Source organism: Pagrus pagrus, assembly GCF_965226575.1.
Source record: "Pagrus pagrus genome assembly, chromosome: 7".
NCBI classification, from domain to species: Eukaryota; Metazoa; Chordata; class Actinopteri; order Spariformes; family Sparidae; genus Pagrus; species Pagrus pagrus.
Window position 1 is genome coordinate 6,666,146 of NC_140191.1, and position 17,088 is coordinate 6,683,233.

At 41.6% G+C, this 17,088-nt stretch overlaps 1 protein-coding gene across 7 annotated transcripts in view; it reads left to right on the forward strand.

The window, feature by feature from the left end:
- LOC311259931 (lamin-A-like) overlaps nt 1–17,088 on the forward strand; it is a 43,746-nt gene that overhangs the window by 23,338 nt on the left and 3,320 nt on the right. For all 7 annotated transcript variants that reach the window (XM_084357350.1, XM_084357352.1, XM_084357354.1 and 4 more), the window contains 10 exons: nt 9,318–9,474; nt 10,191–10,316; nt 10,933–11,103; nt 12,032–12,157; nt 12,374–12,594; nt 13,966–14,278; nt 14,530–14,637; nt 15,526–15,645; nt 15,737–15,799; nt 15,905–16,075. In XM_084357350.1, coding sequence (XP_084213476.1) covers nt 9,318–9,474; nt 10,191–10,316; nt 10,933–11,103; nt 12,032–12,157; nt 12,374–12,594; nt 13,966–14,278; nt 14,530–14,637; nt 15,526–15,645; nt 15,737–15,799; nt 15,905–16,075 — 1,576 coding nt within the window. The remainder of the gene's footprint in view (nt 1–9,317; nt 9,475–10,190; nt 10,317–10,932; nt 11,104–12,031; nt 12,158–12,373; nt 12,595–13,965; nt 14,279–14,529; nt 14,638–15,525; nt 15,646–15,736; nt 15,800–15,904; nt 16,076–17,088) is intronic.

Consider the following 17,088-nt stretch of genomic DNA (forward strand, 5'->3'; position numbering starts at 1 on the left):
GTCAACAGGGAAATCTCTTTCCAGGAAGATAAACCAGCGTGCATGCTATCAACAGTTTGTACTTGTCGCTCTGAACACTGTTGACGGGGAGGTCTGCGAATTATCCAGAGTAATCGGAAGAGAAAGAGACGTTAAATTAAATTAGAAATTGAACAAATTAACCATTCACCTCAATTATGTTGGGGTGGCAGCAGACATCTCCTGATACAATTAACCCAAAGCCTGAGTGAAAATACCATAAACTGTCTATGGGTAGAAAGCATCAGAGGTAAGGGAGGGAGTATGTTTGGGGTGAACTAACCTTTTAAATGGGACCCAGTGCAGCCAAGATTATGTCCTCTAATGATCAGAAACAATCAGATCAGTGCAGTACAGGCTGGTAGACTACACTCAGAAGTAAGAGCATAGATTTTTCCTGCAAAGTCGGAGAAACGGGGGAGGCAGAGGTCAGACGATGAGGCTGTATAATCTCAAATGTTTTAAATTTAGCCGTCTGGTAAAGTTGAAACGAAAAGAAAGCGCACACAGATTCAACTCCTGTGAGATCTTCTGTTTCACAAATCCAGAGTAGTTGTGAGAAATTGTACACAAAATATGAAACAGTGTTTCTTCCTGTCTGAATTTAAATGTAAATCTGCTCTAAAACGACTACACTTTTGTCTCAAATTGAGGTTTTGTCTTAGTTCTCAGTGCTGATTACTACTTGGCATCATTGCTGCCAAGGTCTCATGAAGCTTTTTTCCCCGGCTGTGTGGCTGCAGTAATTCATCTGCCATATCTTCTGTAAAATTATAGGTTAGTGTTGAAAAAAAGCACACCCTCTCAGAGATATTTTGAAAAATCTGCTCAGAAGAGTCTACACCTTTTTATTCCATTGCGTCCGCAGCGTGGTAGAAATGGCAGGGCCTGACGACAAGGCCTTGGTTGCCGCGGCAACGGCATAGCAAAACAGGAGGCGGGGGGGAGTGGGCTTTTTTCTCTCTTTCACTCCACGAGGCGGGGTTCGTTTCTCGTTACTGGGGTGGACAAAGATAGCTGTGAGTCATCCTTGAGGCTGGGAGCCGAGCCAACACATTCCTCCTCCTCCTCCTCAGATTTCTCGTCTCTATTATTCCCCCTCTTTCTCTTTTTCTTTTTGTCTCTTTCTTTTCGCATTTCCATTTCACACTCCCCCCTCCACCAACACCACCACCACCACCACCACCAACACCAACCTCTCCTCTCCTCTCCTCTCCTCTCCTCCCCTCCTCTCCCCCATCTCACACTGTCTCCGTCCAATAGCTCCCATTTTGTGTCTGTGCCTCAAAAATGTGTCATTTACTCTATTGTAACAAACTGCCTTAAAAAAGCTTTGATATAGCAGCTGAAGAGGGTGGAATGATGTGTAAACCTTTATTATTTTTCAGTTATATTATTTTTATTCAGCGGTGTCGACTTTGTGTGTGGGAGGAAAGAAGGCATGACAAATAAGACAAGTGGTCCACACTGGAAAAAATAAGAATAAGGCTTGCCGAAATTACACTTCTTTGTCTGTTTTTAATTCCCTCTTCCAGTGTGAGGTATGAAACGTGCAGCGCTGCCCTTTTGGCACAAAGGTCTTTCTCAGTTTGCATGCTCCAAAGCAACTCTGCTGCCTTGTTTTTACTTGCAACAGATTTTTTTCCTTATCTTGATGAAACTGGCTGGTATTTCTTTCGCTTTATTCACCTAATTTCCCAAATGTAATCTGCAATTTGTTTGCTCATCTGTTGGCTCTCAGCCATTCTCAGCACCACATTTGTTAGTCTCATGCTGACTGTGTATTGTAGTGTAAATATTAATAGTGTGATTCTTAGAAAATAACTGCGGAGTGGCTCCACACGTGTTCTGAGCACTGGCTGCGAGGCTTCAGAGCTTTGATGGAACAGAATGTAAACATAAAGTCAGAGGATATTTATGCTGAGGCTCTTTAATTACGCAATTCATGCTAGATTATATAAACAGGTAGTCCAAAGCAAACGCCCGCACAAAGCACTCACACACACACCCTGCACTGGATTTATGTAAATAGCATACGAGAACACTGTATATGTACTGAACGTGTTGGCACACACGCATTTGTTAACACATGATGTCATAAGAAGGAAAATCTGCACATACATGCAAGTACACAGATGCGTTTAACATACATGGTGGTGTACACAGTTGCTGCAGCCAGCACTCCCACACAGTGCAGAACAGACTCAAACATGCACAAATACACCCACGTGCACACATGGACTTCAAAGAAATACAAACACACACACACACTCTGAAAAGGTTTTTATAAAATCCTTCCGTTGTTTTAAGCCGACATCCAGGAACATCACCCGAACACCATCCTGGAGTTGACAGAAGCAAAGACAGCGTGTTAAAGAACAGTACAGAAGAGTCCATCACAGTGTTACACATGGTGTAATAAAGTGGGTTTCTTCTTCTTTTCCAAACTGGATAGGTGTGGATGTTATATCCTTGTTGCTACGAAGGCTAAACTATTATCTTCTGTATTGCTTTTTTTAAAATTGTGGCTTCATATCTGCTCCACATTCATCCTGAATCAGTATTAAATCACAAGATCACAGAAAAATAAGCACAATCGCATCAAAGCGAGTCATTATATGAGTCATTCAGAGATCAAACCAGAACCTCTTGTTTGATCAGAAAATGCATGTCGTGCTTTGTTGTTCGATTGATTCCAAGCTGCCGTTCCTGCCTCCGGAAAAACATTCAGATATTCATGTTTCCCAGAGGATGATGTCACAACTCTGATGATCCCCTGACTTTTTCTCTTGCGCCACCACGAGGTTGACAAGTTTGGTGGATTGATTACCATGAAGCTTGTACAGACGTTCGTGTCCCTATAACTTTGGTGACGTTTTTTTTATCTAGCACCATCATCTGGTCAAAGTTTGCCACCTCCACCAGTTTTACTCATTAAAGTGTGTTTACAGGTCTTGCGGGGCACTACTGCAGATGTGAAGAAGAGTGGTGTGAAGCCTTTTGTGGCTACAAAAGAAGCTGCATGTAATCTGATACACTGCCTCCGGTGATGTCACTCAGTGGCTGGTGAACTGTGGGTAATGTAGGCAGCAGGTTTTGAAAAGGGAAAGAGAGTGGAATAATAAAGTTGATATTATAAAGTTGATTCTGCTGAATCGATTTTGATCGTTTCTTTTTAAAGAGTTCATAATGAGTCCAGCAGTGTTATAGGAGCGTAATTCTAGACCAGTAGACTACTTTACAAAACCTGGTGCCTACATTACCCACAATGCAACAGCCATTGAGAGACTTCACTGGAGGCAATATATTTCATTACATGCAGCTTCCTCTGGAGCATTAAAGGACTTAAACCACTTTTTAACATATGCAGAGACCTGTAAACACACTTTATTAAGTAATGAAGGCTGTACTTTGTGCTGGTGATAATTAGCAAATGTAGCATGCTAGCACGCTAAACTAAGGCTGTGAACATGGTAAATGTTATACTTGCTGAATATCTGAATATTAGCATTGTTATTGGGAGAATGCTAGCATGCTGGTGTTAGCATTTAGCGTAAAACACCCCCGTGTCCAAGTCTTAGTCTTTTCCTTTTTTTTTCATTGGAGTGTGTCACTTGTACTGAAACCGCTGTAGTGTAACAGCGATCTCATGACTACACTGCGTGTCATTCTGCTGTATGGAAACACACTCTGTCCTGCCATCATATTAGTGCATGAAGTGAGTACAAGTAAAACAGCATGTCACTGTACCAAACCCACCACTGTCCATTAATTCACTGTTGGAGCTGATCCACTGGGCCCATTAGCGCTCAAACATTTCACAGCCAGCCACACTAACAAGCATTCATCTGCCCACAGAATCAGCCCGTTAAAATGTTTCACTGAAAAGAGTATTAACGTCTGGACAAAGAGCTGTATAGTTTTAAGTAATGTTTATGTCAAGTTGTATACAAATGTGAAAAATATATGTGTGTGTGGTGTTCACATCACTAATGCTTACACTTTACAGCCCAATTAAATAAGAAGAAAACACGTCTCTCTCACTCATTACAGGCCTGTTTTGGCTGTTTTATTATTAAAGTCCGTAATATGTTAATGAGCAGCATTGTGGTGAATTTGAAATGTTACACAACAACAGCAGCAGCCTTTGTAAAATCAGTTTTCATCACTCCTAGAGAGTTACACAAGCCTGAGGGAACACGACCGGGCCAGAGGTGGTTAAACACTATTATCCCGTTATCGTCACAGAAAGAGAACAGTCATTAAAACACTTTACAGCAGTAACCACACCTCGCTTTACTCCACTTCTCTGCCTGTCTTGTTGGCGTCTTTGACACATATTGATGGCCGATAGGGCGGCTCTGTTACTGTAGGCTTCAAGTCTTTGGAAGTTCAAGAATTCAGGGAATGTTTGTAGGTGTCGGTGTGTGTATATGCACGTACATGTGTGTTCTTGAAACATTCATGTTTTTCCCTGTGCATGTACAGTCGTAATCTCAAGTACTTTCACAGCTGGTTTGTAAAGAGTCACATTCCTGTATTGCAACAAAAGAGCAGGAAAAAAAAAAGTCTTAACTAACTGTGATTTAAATCAGAATTCCTCCAGTGTTTTCAATATGTATGGAGAGAGAGATATTTCTGTTATTAATCCTATACTCATTGATATAAATGGGGTGGACAAAATAATAGACACACCTGTCAGTTTTAAGCTCCACCCCAGCCAGTGTTACTTCCTTTTTTAAAGGTTAACGTGACCTTTTTCAAAAAGACAGACGGTCTCAATTACCGTCGCAACCAGGCTGCTGTTTTAGCAAATCAACATTATTAGAATGTATAACGATAGCATGGACATTAGCATAGATAGCAATAGTAACAACAATAATATGGACAGGGAAAGCATGGACATTAGCATGGATTGTGATAGCAGCACAGATATTAACATGATAGCAAAAGCATGGTTATTAGCATGGATAACGATAGACATATAATAGCTTGGATAGCCTTAGCACTGATATTGGCGTGATTAGATAGCAATAGCATAGATATTAGCATTAATAGTCATATTGTGGATATTAGCATGGATAGCAATAGCATGGATATTAACATGGATAGCAATAGCATAGATATTAGCATTAATAGTGATAGTGTGGATATTAGCATGGATAGCAATAGCATGGATATTAACATGGATAGCAATAGCATAGATATTACCATGGATAGCAGTAGCATAGATATTACCATGGATAGCGATAGCATAAATATTAGCATGGATAAAGGTAGCATGGATATTAGCATGGATAGCAATAGCATTGATTATACCTTGGATAGCAATAGCAGGGATATGAGAATGGATAGCAGAAGCATAGATATTAGCATCGATAGTGATAACGGTCACTCTAACATCAATTCCTCTTGGGTAATTATGAGCCTAAGCATTTATTCAGGGGCAAACTGTAACCTGTACTGTATTTTTGAATTTCCTCACAGCTTCTCAAACGGTCTGTGTGCCTGCACAAGCTTGTAGGAGGGTGCATGACTCACAGATCATTTGGCTAACAGTGTGGCTCACCAACATTGTCAGGAAATTACTCACGTTAAATATCATGGAGTGGGGCTTAAATTGCAGTACAACTCAACAGCAATAAACTGCAGCCTCTTTACATCTGAACAATAACTGAACATTGTAACCCTCATGAAGGAAGGATTTATTGTTTTAGCTCTGTGTACCTAATAAACTGCCAACCGAGTGTATGTTTCAAATGAGACATACATCCGTTAATCACTGAAGTGCAGTCAAACAATATGTCCCTGAGCAGGGCTTTTACAACCAGCTGTTAAATGATACTGTAGAAGACTGTTTTAATGACTGGGGGAGTTTATAAATATGAATATGTGCTTTGCTGTAGAGAAGGAATGTATGAACATCTGGTCAAAACATCTGGTCATTTAAATTTGGTTAAGGGCTCTGGAAAAGGTCATTGTTGAGTTACCAAAGAATATATACACCTAGCTGCAAGTTTATAAAAGTCCCCCTCCGGTCAGAAATGTTTTTCTTCCATATTGCATGATTTGTGGTATCAAATAGTCTGGAAGCCAATCCTGGTCCACTATTCAGCATACACAAGTGTGATGTGGATACTTGAAGTCTCCAAAAACATCTTGTGTTCAGAAGTTTAACCAGAGTCCGTTCAGGCAAGTCTCACCACTCGGCAGTCATCTTGGCAACGTCCCTGGGCAGTAATTTCAGGCTAACAAGACCAGGTCCCTGTCTAAATGCAGGAGAGAGCCAGAACTGCAACTGCTTTAAAAAGTTTGGTCACTTTGGTCCAAATTAAAAATAAAATGCTTTTTTTATACTTCTACTACTCATGCTCGCGGCCTCACGACAACATCTTTAAGGGCTCAGCCCACAGTGTCGTGATGTGATGTGATGTCAGCTCATCCTACCAGAGCTCTTTTTTTGATAACCTCACCTTTCCTGGTAATCCTTTGCATTAACGTTAGATCCCTCTCCATCTGCAGCCGCACACAATCAGTTGAAACTGTCGGGAATCTCAACTGTGCGCTCGCGTCAGTGCAACAAACCGATTGGCTGTTATGTTTCCCGGTTCAGCTGTGATTATTCAGACGATTGGCCATTTCTGGACTTTTCTATTGAAAATGCTTTAAGTGGTTGGTCTCTGGTTCAACTTCTGAAATGAAAAATATTTTAATATTCATATATTCTGGAATTTTTAATGAGGGAGAAGGAGTGGGGACCATTTTAAGGCTTTTAATGCTGTAATTATACTTTTTTCTGCAAAAAAAGAGAGACACATTAATTTAGACACATAGTTTTCATGTATGCCTTAATTAAAGTATGATGGAGATCTTATCTCGGTCTAGGGTAGACCTAGGAAGAAACAGAGCAGTGTAAACCAAACATTAGAAACACCTCTCAAGAGGATTATCACAAACCACAGCCTCCAAAATGACCATAAGACTGCTTCAACAAAAACTGAACATCATAACCTTCATGAAGGTCGGATGTAGTGTTTCAGCTACGTGTACCTAATAAACTAGCACTTGACTGCATGTACTCCACTGTAACTTTAAGGGAACATGTCTGATCAAGTGTGTCCCAGAGCTTCTTGTGTGCGTGTTTGTGTGCATGGTCGGCCATGATTTGATTTGGACCCACTGGGCTGTGACTCTTTCTCTTTTTCTTTTTATCTGAACAATGAGTCGTCTGGAAGGCTTTTATATAATTACCCATTCAAGTTTTCTGAGCTTGATCGTGCATCTGTGAGGCATCATGGATGCGTTTTCTCTGGATTTAATTTGAGACTTTTTTTCTGGACATAAAAGACTCATTCAGCTCCGTCCCCGACGCAGACGGCCTCAGTGTAGTTCTGCTTTTCCACCAGTTCATCTCGTCTCTTTGTCCCGGCTCTTTTCACGAAGCAGAGTTGCAATTTCAGGCTCGTCTAAAGCCTTATTAGTGTTTATTGAACGCAGTAATAGAAATTGATTGCTGTATCATAAACCAATAAATTACACTTTCACTTCTGAGGTAATAGCTTATGAATGGGCTCCATCTTTGCAGTCACTCATTACTCTGCTGTGTAACTTTATCTGAGTTCATTGTGAAGCTCGTCCTCACACCCGGCTGGCAGTGACCGGAGGACTCGGAGGTCTGTGTGAGCAGCCTGGAAGCCATCTCCCCCAGCAGATGGCCATTATTAATGACAATGAAGAACTAGCCCACAGGCACAAATAGAATAACAGGGAGCCCATTTCCTTCTCGCCGTGCATGAACCACCTATACGGCTAACAACCTCCCTCTCTCCCCTCCGCTCTCTTCATCTTCTGCTGGGCATGTATTGTTTTTCCATGCCTGTATCCAAGTTGTTTTTTGCTCCCAACCCAACCAGAACTCTAAATTGGTTTCTGTCGAGATGTTAAAGGAGAGGCGGAGCACACACGCACAAGCACATGCACAAGAAACGTGAATCCTCTAAACTCGACACAGCTTCCCCCGGAGAGAGAGTTTAATGGGCTCTTACTCGGTACGGAAGGCTAATAACAGCATGTTGATGTGTTGGCCTGAGTTCAGTTCACATCAACAGTGGACAACTGCCTCTCGCTGCACTGTACAATGGTAGTTTGTGTCATCGACAACTTGTGTCACTGCTGCACAGTTACACTGCTCATCAAGTTTCACTTTAAGCAGAAATATGGGAACAGGTTCTCATTAATGTCAGCAGGAGAGTTTTATGATTTCCTCTACAGCTCTTAATGTAGGAGCTGAGCTGAGCACAGATCCACTGATTTTTTTATTTTTTTTGTTTAAATTGGGTAAAGTATGAGGCTACAGCGCAAGCTTGTCTTAACATCCTGTTCTTAGTCGTTAGTCAGAAGGGATCAAAGGAACCTGTGTTTCTCTGATGTTTCTTTTTTTTAAAAAAAGATAAAATGAATAACCCCGTGTGACTAACCACTCGATAAAGTTTGATGCAGATGCAAACAGGAGCTGTATCGAATGCTGGATACCGTTGGATTCAAACCAACTTCAACACAGAGGCAGTTCAAAGTGCTTTACATAACGCAAAGAAGCGCATTAAAAACAAAACAAAAATCAATCAAGTATAGACCTTTAACAGAAGTCTAGCAGTCAGCACTTCGGTGTGAGTTTTTTTTTAAAGCAACTTGAGATGAATGAAACGGCTCCAAAGAGGCCGAATCATCTGTGTCCAGACTGCAAAGTCAAAAAAGAGCTAAATTATACAACATCTCAAAGAGAACAGTCCTGAAGCACACGGATGAGCTGTATTACCAGAGAAGAAGATGGATGTAAAATAACTAAGGACACTTAATCAAGTATAGATACTTCTACTTTACTTTACTACTTTACCTTTTCTGCTGCTTTATACTTCTACTCCACTACGCTTCAGAGGCAAATATTGTACCTTTGTGTATTATTATATAGAATAAGAGAAGAGTTATTCGAAGTCCGGGGGAAATTTTCCTGCTACCCAGCATTATATGAAGTAATCAAAACTTAAAAATAAATTAATGCGTAAATCCAATAATATAATATACATTGGTCTCAAAAGGGCCAGTCTGCATAATGTGTACTTTACTTTCTGTACTTAAAGTATTTTTTTATGCTGATACTTGTTGGGGTCTGTACCTAAACATCTGGAGGACAATATTCCTAGATATGAAAGTCGTATACAGCAGGGTGTGATAATGACACGTAGCTTATTGAAGGGACATCAACCTAACGTCCACATCTTCTCTGTCTCGTGTTGTTACAGGAACGGTAAAAAGGAGTCTGACCTGGAGGCGGCTCTGGCCCGGTTGAGGGACCTGGAAGCCCTGCTCAACTCTAAAGATGCCTCCCTCTCCACCGCCATGGGGGAGAAGCGAGCCCTGGAGGCTGAAGTGAAGGACCTCAAGGCCCAGCTGGCAAAGGTAAAAACACCTGAAGTCTTACAGGGTAGTCGACGGCAGGAAGTGCACGTGTCGCTCAGAGGAAATAGAAATAGAAAACATGGAAAATTGTCTGAAATATAATGTACTACACACACTGAGCGAATCATTTCAGCTCACAGAGGATGTCTTTACCATGACACGTAACTCTAAATTATAAACAGGAAACATTGTGGTCCTGTCACTGTTTACATTGGGTTAACTTCTAAGTACTTGCAGTGATTGTATTAAAGGAAAAAGTTTATGATCCTTGGTTGCCACCTGTTAGAAAAGCAGTCAGTAGTTGGAGTGCAAATCCACAGAGACTGAGATTTGAAACGATTGTCTCAGTGTGCGAGCTTTTTACCTCCTAAGCACAGAAATATAACAGCAGAAGAAGTAATTTTATGTAAACCCTCCAGGCAGTTGATTATGAATGAGGACAAGGTGGTGAGGCAGACAAGGTTGCATTTTCCATTGTTTGTTTTATCAATGAATTTTACCACAAGACTGATGTAGATACAGTTGTGGCTTTGCTCCATCTACTGGCCACACTGAGGAACTGCAGGATCTGGCTTCAAAAAAGGGTTCATAGCTCAAACAACGCTGCACAGATCACACCAAGAGCTGTGTTTGATTTTTTTTCTCTCTCACATGCCTCCATTAGAGAACATTTCCCTCTTCATCTTCTCTCTGCTTCTCCTCCTCCTCCCTCCCAGTTGGAAGGTAACTTAGCTGATGCCAAGAGGCAGCTGCAGGATGAGATGCTGAGGAGAGTGGACGCCGAGAACCGCCTGCAGACCCTGAAGGAGGAACTGGAGTTCCAGAAGAACATCTACAACGAGGTTCCCACTCTTCACCTTAACACTTCTATTTCTGTTTTTGTTTTTCTAAGACATCTGTCCTACTTTTCATCTTTTCCAAAGGATATTGATTCTCTTCCAACCACCTTCTTGTTTGATTGCATTCCTGATGCAGATCTTTTTGCTTCTCGTTTCTCCTTTTTTTATGTTTGTTTTCACATAAATGATAAAACACAGTACAAGTACAAATATTTACAAGGTGCAAGTTAAATTGTTAGATTGAATTTTTTGCTATAATTAAATCACAGTTTTCATAATTTTCTGGTCCTGGTCGAGTCCTGACCAACAGACGTGTTTTCTGAATGTAAATAGACTAACTGGGAGTTGCTTAAAGGTCAACAGCGCTGTACTTCTAAACAAGTAATTACTGCACAGCGACTGACTAATCAATGCAATTAAGTTCATTGACTATAACAGGTGTCTGCAGGTGGAGTCTTTTAATTGTTTAAAGTGCCTGAAAGAAAATAAACCAACCGTCAATACAAACGACTGTTTTTGTGGCTTAATAAAGTAATAAAGAGTCTCATCAATACAAGTCAAACTAGGCAGATCCATAAAACCTAAAATAACCTAACCTCCAACCTGTCTGCGTCTGTAGGAGATGCGTGAGTCCAGACGCCGGCACGAGTCTCGCATGGTGGAGATCGAAGGCGGGCGGCAGACGGACTATGAAAGCAAGCTGGCCGAGGCGCTGGTCGAGATGCGAGCCCAACACGAGGAGCAGCTCCGCCTCTACAAGGAGGAGGTGGAGAAGACCTACAACTCTAAGGTACGTCTGCTCTGTCCACACCTAGAGTCCAAGTAGAGATTGTTGAGGGTTCTTGACATCAATAACGACAACTATAACAATAACTATACATGGGACATTTTAAATTTGCTCTAACTCAGGTGGATGGTGGAGGACTATAACAATGAGAGTTATTGTTGGATGGTTTTGATCGATAGAAACACTGACAGCCAAACAAAATCCATCTGAATTGACAAGACGTCACGTTTACAACTTCAAACTCTTTTATTATAATAAATCTATCTATAATAAATGATTAAGCTAAAAGTTAAAAGTAAAGTAAAGTACATTTTACCTGAGACAGACCGCCAAACAGTATTTGACGCTGATCTCTCGTCTCAGAAGGGTTTTTTGTATTTAATGATGTCCCCTAGTGATCTTCAGGATGTTGATGTTGATTTGATCTCTCAAACCAAAGTATGAATAAAATTTCACAAGACATTCAAAAGGTCATCACAAACGGATACAGATTATCTTTTATTCCTTTGGCTTTTAAAACAAACTACCTCCATGATCTCTGGTGATAGTGTAAGTGATGTGGATATTGTCTTGTGTATGTGGTTGATGTGATTATGTATTTGTGTTTGACTACTCTCTGTAAAGTCAGTTGCCCCACAGGGACATTAAAGTTTTACTCTACTCTACTCTACTACTTAAAAATATCTTTCTTAGTGAGTTAACTTAATAGAAGAGATTGCAAAAAGCAACAGGCTAAAAAGTTTTTTTCTTTTGTGGCGTTTGGTCTTCAAACAAGTTCAGAGACTTTGTTCATTAAATGACGTCCTGTGAAATAGAGTAAACACAACTCTGAGTGTATAATCTGTGTGTCGGCGGCAGAGTTTTAGCTCAGGCAGTTCAGTGTAGTAAACCAGTGCTGAAAGGTGTGTCTTTGTGTGTCTCTGTGTGTCAGCTGGAGAACGCCCGTCACTCAGCTGACAGGAATAGCCACTTGGTGGGAGCTGCTCACGAAGAGCTTCAGCAGACCCGTGTTCGACTGGAGGGCATGTCGGGTCAGCTCAGCATGCTGCAGAAACAGGTACACACTCACACCCTCATACAGTCCGTCAGTCACACTATCTGTCAGCGGTTTGATGTCTGTCTGCTGGTTTTTCTGGCCGATAACTGTTTATCCTCACCTTTAAGCACGATTGATTCATTTAAGCCTCATCTGACTCATCGAGCAGACTAGCGGTGTTTGAATTGTTGTCTTAATTGACTAACCTTTAGTGTGTGTGTGTTCTCTCTTAATCAGCTGTCAGCGAGCGAGTCCAAGGTGCGGGAGCTGGAGGAGGCTCTGTCGAGGGAGCGGGACCTGACGCGCCGACGGTTGGCGGATAAAGAGCAGGAGATAGCCGAAATCCGAGCTCGGATGCTGCAGCAGCTGGACGAGTACCAGGAGCTGCTGGACATCAAACTGGCCCTGGACATGGAGATTAATGCTTACAGGAAGCTGCTGGAGGGAGAGGAGGAGAGGTGAGGTTGATGTAGAGCAGAAGGTAGATCATTGGACTACTAAAGGTCTACTAGTTGTTACAGGAAGGGAGGGATCACTAACAAGACAGAATACAAACAGTGAAGTCATTACTGACTTTGCCAAAGAAGCACAGATCGGAACTAAAATGTTACAATATACATGATATTTAAGATAATGGTATGCTTCCAACTCTGTAGCAACAGTTTGGGGAAGAGCCTGTGTGCACAAAGCCAGACCCAGACCCCTGTTTTTTTGGTTTGGCCCTGACTTCAACCCCATCCGACACCTTTGGGACGAACTAGCACACCGACTGTGAGCCAGACCTGAACATCCAACATCAGTGTTGGACCTCACTGTTGCTCTTGTGGATAAATGGGATCAAATCCCTGCAGCCAAGCTCAGAAATCTGGTGGAAAGAAGGGCTGCGCGATGTATCAAAAATATTACCAAAATCACAATATGGCCAAGAGAGAAATCCAAATCACGGAAAATGTCAACTGTGTGACCAATAGGATTGTAACAAAGTACTGTAATGCTGCAGAGATGTGAGAAAACATGTTTGTTTGGTTCAGACCTCAGCAATTATGATTTTATTTGCTTTTTTAGTGAAAAGGAAAATTGAATTGAATGATCACCAATCATATCGTGATTGCAATATCCGACAAAATAATTGCAAAATGATTTTTTTCCACCATATCGTGCAGCCCAAATGGAGAGCTTAAAACCAGAGGAGTGGAAGCTGTAATGGCTTCAGATTAATGCTCCTGGTTTTGGAATAAAATGGTCAACAATCACATATTTTGGCCTCGACATGTAAGACCTGACTGTATTTTTCCCGTGTCTGGTTTCACCCAGTGTATAATAAACAGAGCTGTGTGCACATATTTTGAAAGACTTAGACTTATGTATTTTCCTGATGAACATAACAGGATAAATAAACATAAATAATACAAAGATATTGTTTCTTTGCTACATTTGTACCTACATGAATGATTAACTTTCTCTCTCCTGCAGCCTAAGGTTGTCACAATACCAGAATTTTAAACTTAAAATTTGCTTTATAATCAAAAAAGACATGGAAATCTAACTTTCCACATTATGGGAGATTAGAAGATACTGAAGGTTGATGTAGATTTTTCTCAGAGGCTGCTGCAGTAACAGCAGAGGCAGTTTTTCCTAGATTCCAGTTCTGGTTCAAGGCTCTTTGTCAATCAGCCAATCACTGGAGCAGGTTGGCTGTAGTAGCTGTGGGGTAAGAGTCATAGAACAGTGAGGGTGAGATACAAAAACAATGTGAGACTGTATCTGTGTTACACTAACTGCCTTGGTCTGTTTCTGTCATCTGAATCTCTTCCTCCCTCTCTCCTCAGGCTGCGTCTGTCACCCAGCCCTCCGCCCAGCAAGGTCATGGTGACGCGGACCTCCGGCTCAGGCCACAGCCACACCAGCCGCCTGCTCCAGTCCGCCTCCGCCGCCACCGCCTCCAGCAGCCGCAACTCCTCTGGCGCGGGCAGCAGCAAGAAGCGCCGCCTCAATGACAACGACAGCGAGACCTCCAGCATGGCGGGGGGCACCGTGACCAAGACTCGCATTAGCCAGCACGCCTCGGCCAGCGGGCGCATCACTGTGGACGAGGTCGACCTGGAGGGCAAGTACGTCCGTCTGAGCAACAAGGCCGACGAGGTGAGAATGGCTTTTCAAACACTCGTGTTAAACACATGTTGTTCGATTTGATATATATCATAATCTAATTAACCTTCATATAATTCGGCTAATGCTTTCCATACCAGAGTGTGTATTCTAAGAAGGACAGGCATATGTATCTGTAGCCTACACCTTTTTGGTGTGTTAAATGTTTTTTCATGCTGGACAAAATATCAGTTTTGTTTTAAAATTTTCTGTCCTCCGTCTCTCTTCCCATTTCTCTCCTGCAGGACCAATCTCTGGCCAACTGGCAGGTGAAGAGACAAGTAGGCAGCGGCACCCCCATCCTCTACAAGTTTCCCCACAAGTTCACTCTGAAGGCCGGAGGAACTGTCACTGTAAGTTACACTAAGTCATGATTTTTCAGCTTATCGGTCTTTTTATTGTGACTGTGACTGCTGTGCCTCGGCTAGCTTTTATTTTTTACTAATAGCAGTTCTTTAAAACAAGAGTTTGGTGAGCGGGTGCCCGTTTTGTTTGTATTGTGTGCATGTGCTGGAGCCTGGAGGTGAAACATTACACACTCCTGCCAATGTGTTCACACTTATTCACAGATTGACAGGTGGCAATAATGTGCCAAGATTAGTACGGAAATGCCAAAAAGCAGGGAAGAAGACCGCAAGCTAGCAAAAATGGATGTATGTTTAAAAAGCATCGGCTTAGAAAAGGCAGGAGATCCGTTCAAGGCCTCGCTTTGCGCTGCTGCACTTATGTTAAATTGTTATATTTAACTTGATTTCATGCACTCTGTCTGCTGTGTTTTACCTTGTTTTTATTATTGTTATTCAGCGTGGTTTATTAAGCATTCCTCTGTATTCTATTTTCATTCTTATTTTATCATATTTTCTGTTTTGGGTTTATTCTCCATCTAATTTTACACTATTTATGGCATTTTTTCTTTCTTTTTATGCTTCTTTATCTTATTTTTTACTTTATTAAGAGTTTTTGATTTTCTGTCTTTCTATCTTTGATTTTAAGTTCATTCTGTGAGTCTTTATATTAAACAATTGGTGCATATATGTATGAAATGTAGTATGAAAGGTGCAGTACAAAAGTACTATGATGTAATATGCAATTTGTAATTGGCTGTTGAATTTAAACTCCAAACAAATTGGTGGCAGCGTAGAGTAGCTGCTAATGACTGTTGCTTTATATATCCATGACTGTAGCGACCTTTTTCTGTAAGTTCATGATCTCTCTTAAACTCTGACCTTTAACCTCTGCAGATCTGGGCTGCATCTGGGAATGCAACCCACAACCCTCCCAGTGACCTGGTGTGGAAGAACCAGAACTCCTGGGGCACCGGTGACCTTCTGGCGACCAGCCTCATCAGCGCCAACGGAGAGGTCTGACTTCACCTGCGTTTCTTTGAGCTTCCACTTCTCTTCCTTGTAACTGTAATCACTCAAATCGTTTTGTGACTTTATTATCCATCAGGAAATGGCCATGAGGAAAGTGACTCGCACACTGTTCCACGATGATGAGGACGATGATGACATGGTAAATCCCTCATAAAACACCATACATAATGCATCAGGAACAACATTACTCACAGTCGAGCAGCAGTGTGAAGTGACTCACCCTGTTGTGTGTCGCCCCCTGCAGGGAGCTCACAGCACAAGCGGCGCAGACAACGAGTACAACCTGAGGAGCCGCAAGGTGATCTGCGACTCCTGCGGGCAGCCATCGGACCGCGGCGGTGTCTGCAGCAGCGGGGGTCTACCCGAAGGCCTCGTGGGACATTCCTTCTTCATGGGCGGCAACGAGCCCAGAAAGGTACTGTACAGTGACTGTGTTACAACATTAACATCAGGAATCACACAGCACAAGGCAGGACAGTACTGTATTTAGTTTATGACAAAATCTGACTATTTAATACCAATTCATAATAAAAAACACTTTCTGAAGTGACAGGAAACTTGATTTAGATTTACATTTCTTCCATATTTGTATGCGCTACTGATGTTAGGACCGTATTGACGTTTCAATTAGATGTAAGTAAAATCAGTGATGAGTGCTGAAACAACAAAGCCATGTTGCGTAAGTTGTTACAGCAATACACAAACAACATGGTATATGTAATGTGAAGGTAACAGAGGAAATCCCGCAGCCATAAACTTTAAGTTTGACTGAGAGAAACCCCCAACAATCAGAAGTGAAAACACCACAGAGCAGCTTCACTTCACCGGAGCATCAGATGGTTAAACAATCATAGAGTCTCGCATCGCATTGTATTTAACTCTGTTACATATTTGCAGCAAACAGAGAAGGACTGCGAGATGTTTGTACGACTGGATAATATTACGAATCATTCTTGCAGAGCTGTTGTGTATTTCCAATGTGCTTTGACTCACTAAGACTCCATCTGATGCTGCTGGGAGTCGGCTGGGCAAGAGATCATTATTACATCATTATCATTAAATGAGACTGTATGTCCTCGAAATCTTAGGTAACATTATATCCTGATATGGGATAAGTGTTGTCTTTTTGTGGAGTTAATTTCATTGTGTTAATATTTTGTGAAGTCACAATAATCAATATCAAAGTATTTGGTCAAAAATGTTGTGGTGATTAATTTTGCGCCGGTTCAAGTATTAAAGAAATGCTTCAAAATATCTATATATATGTATTGTGTGTTATGATGTAGCCTAAATATTGCTCCTGTTCCTGGTCAGATTGCCCAGCCCGACTCAGAAGTAAACATTTTTTGTCCTTCGCTTCTCAGCGTTGATTTGAGTGCAAAAAGCTCTGATTTTCTGAGATGACAGATGTTTAACCAGTCACACCTC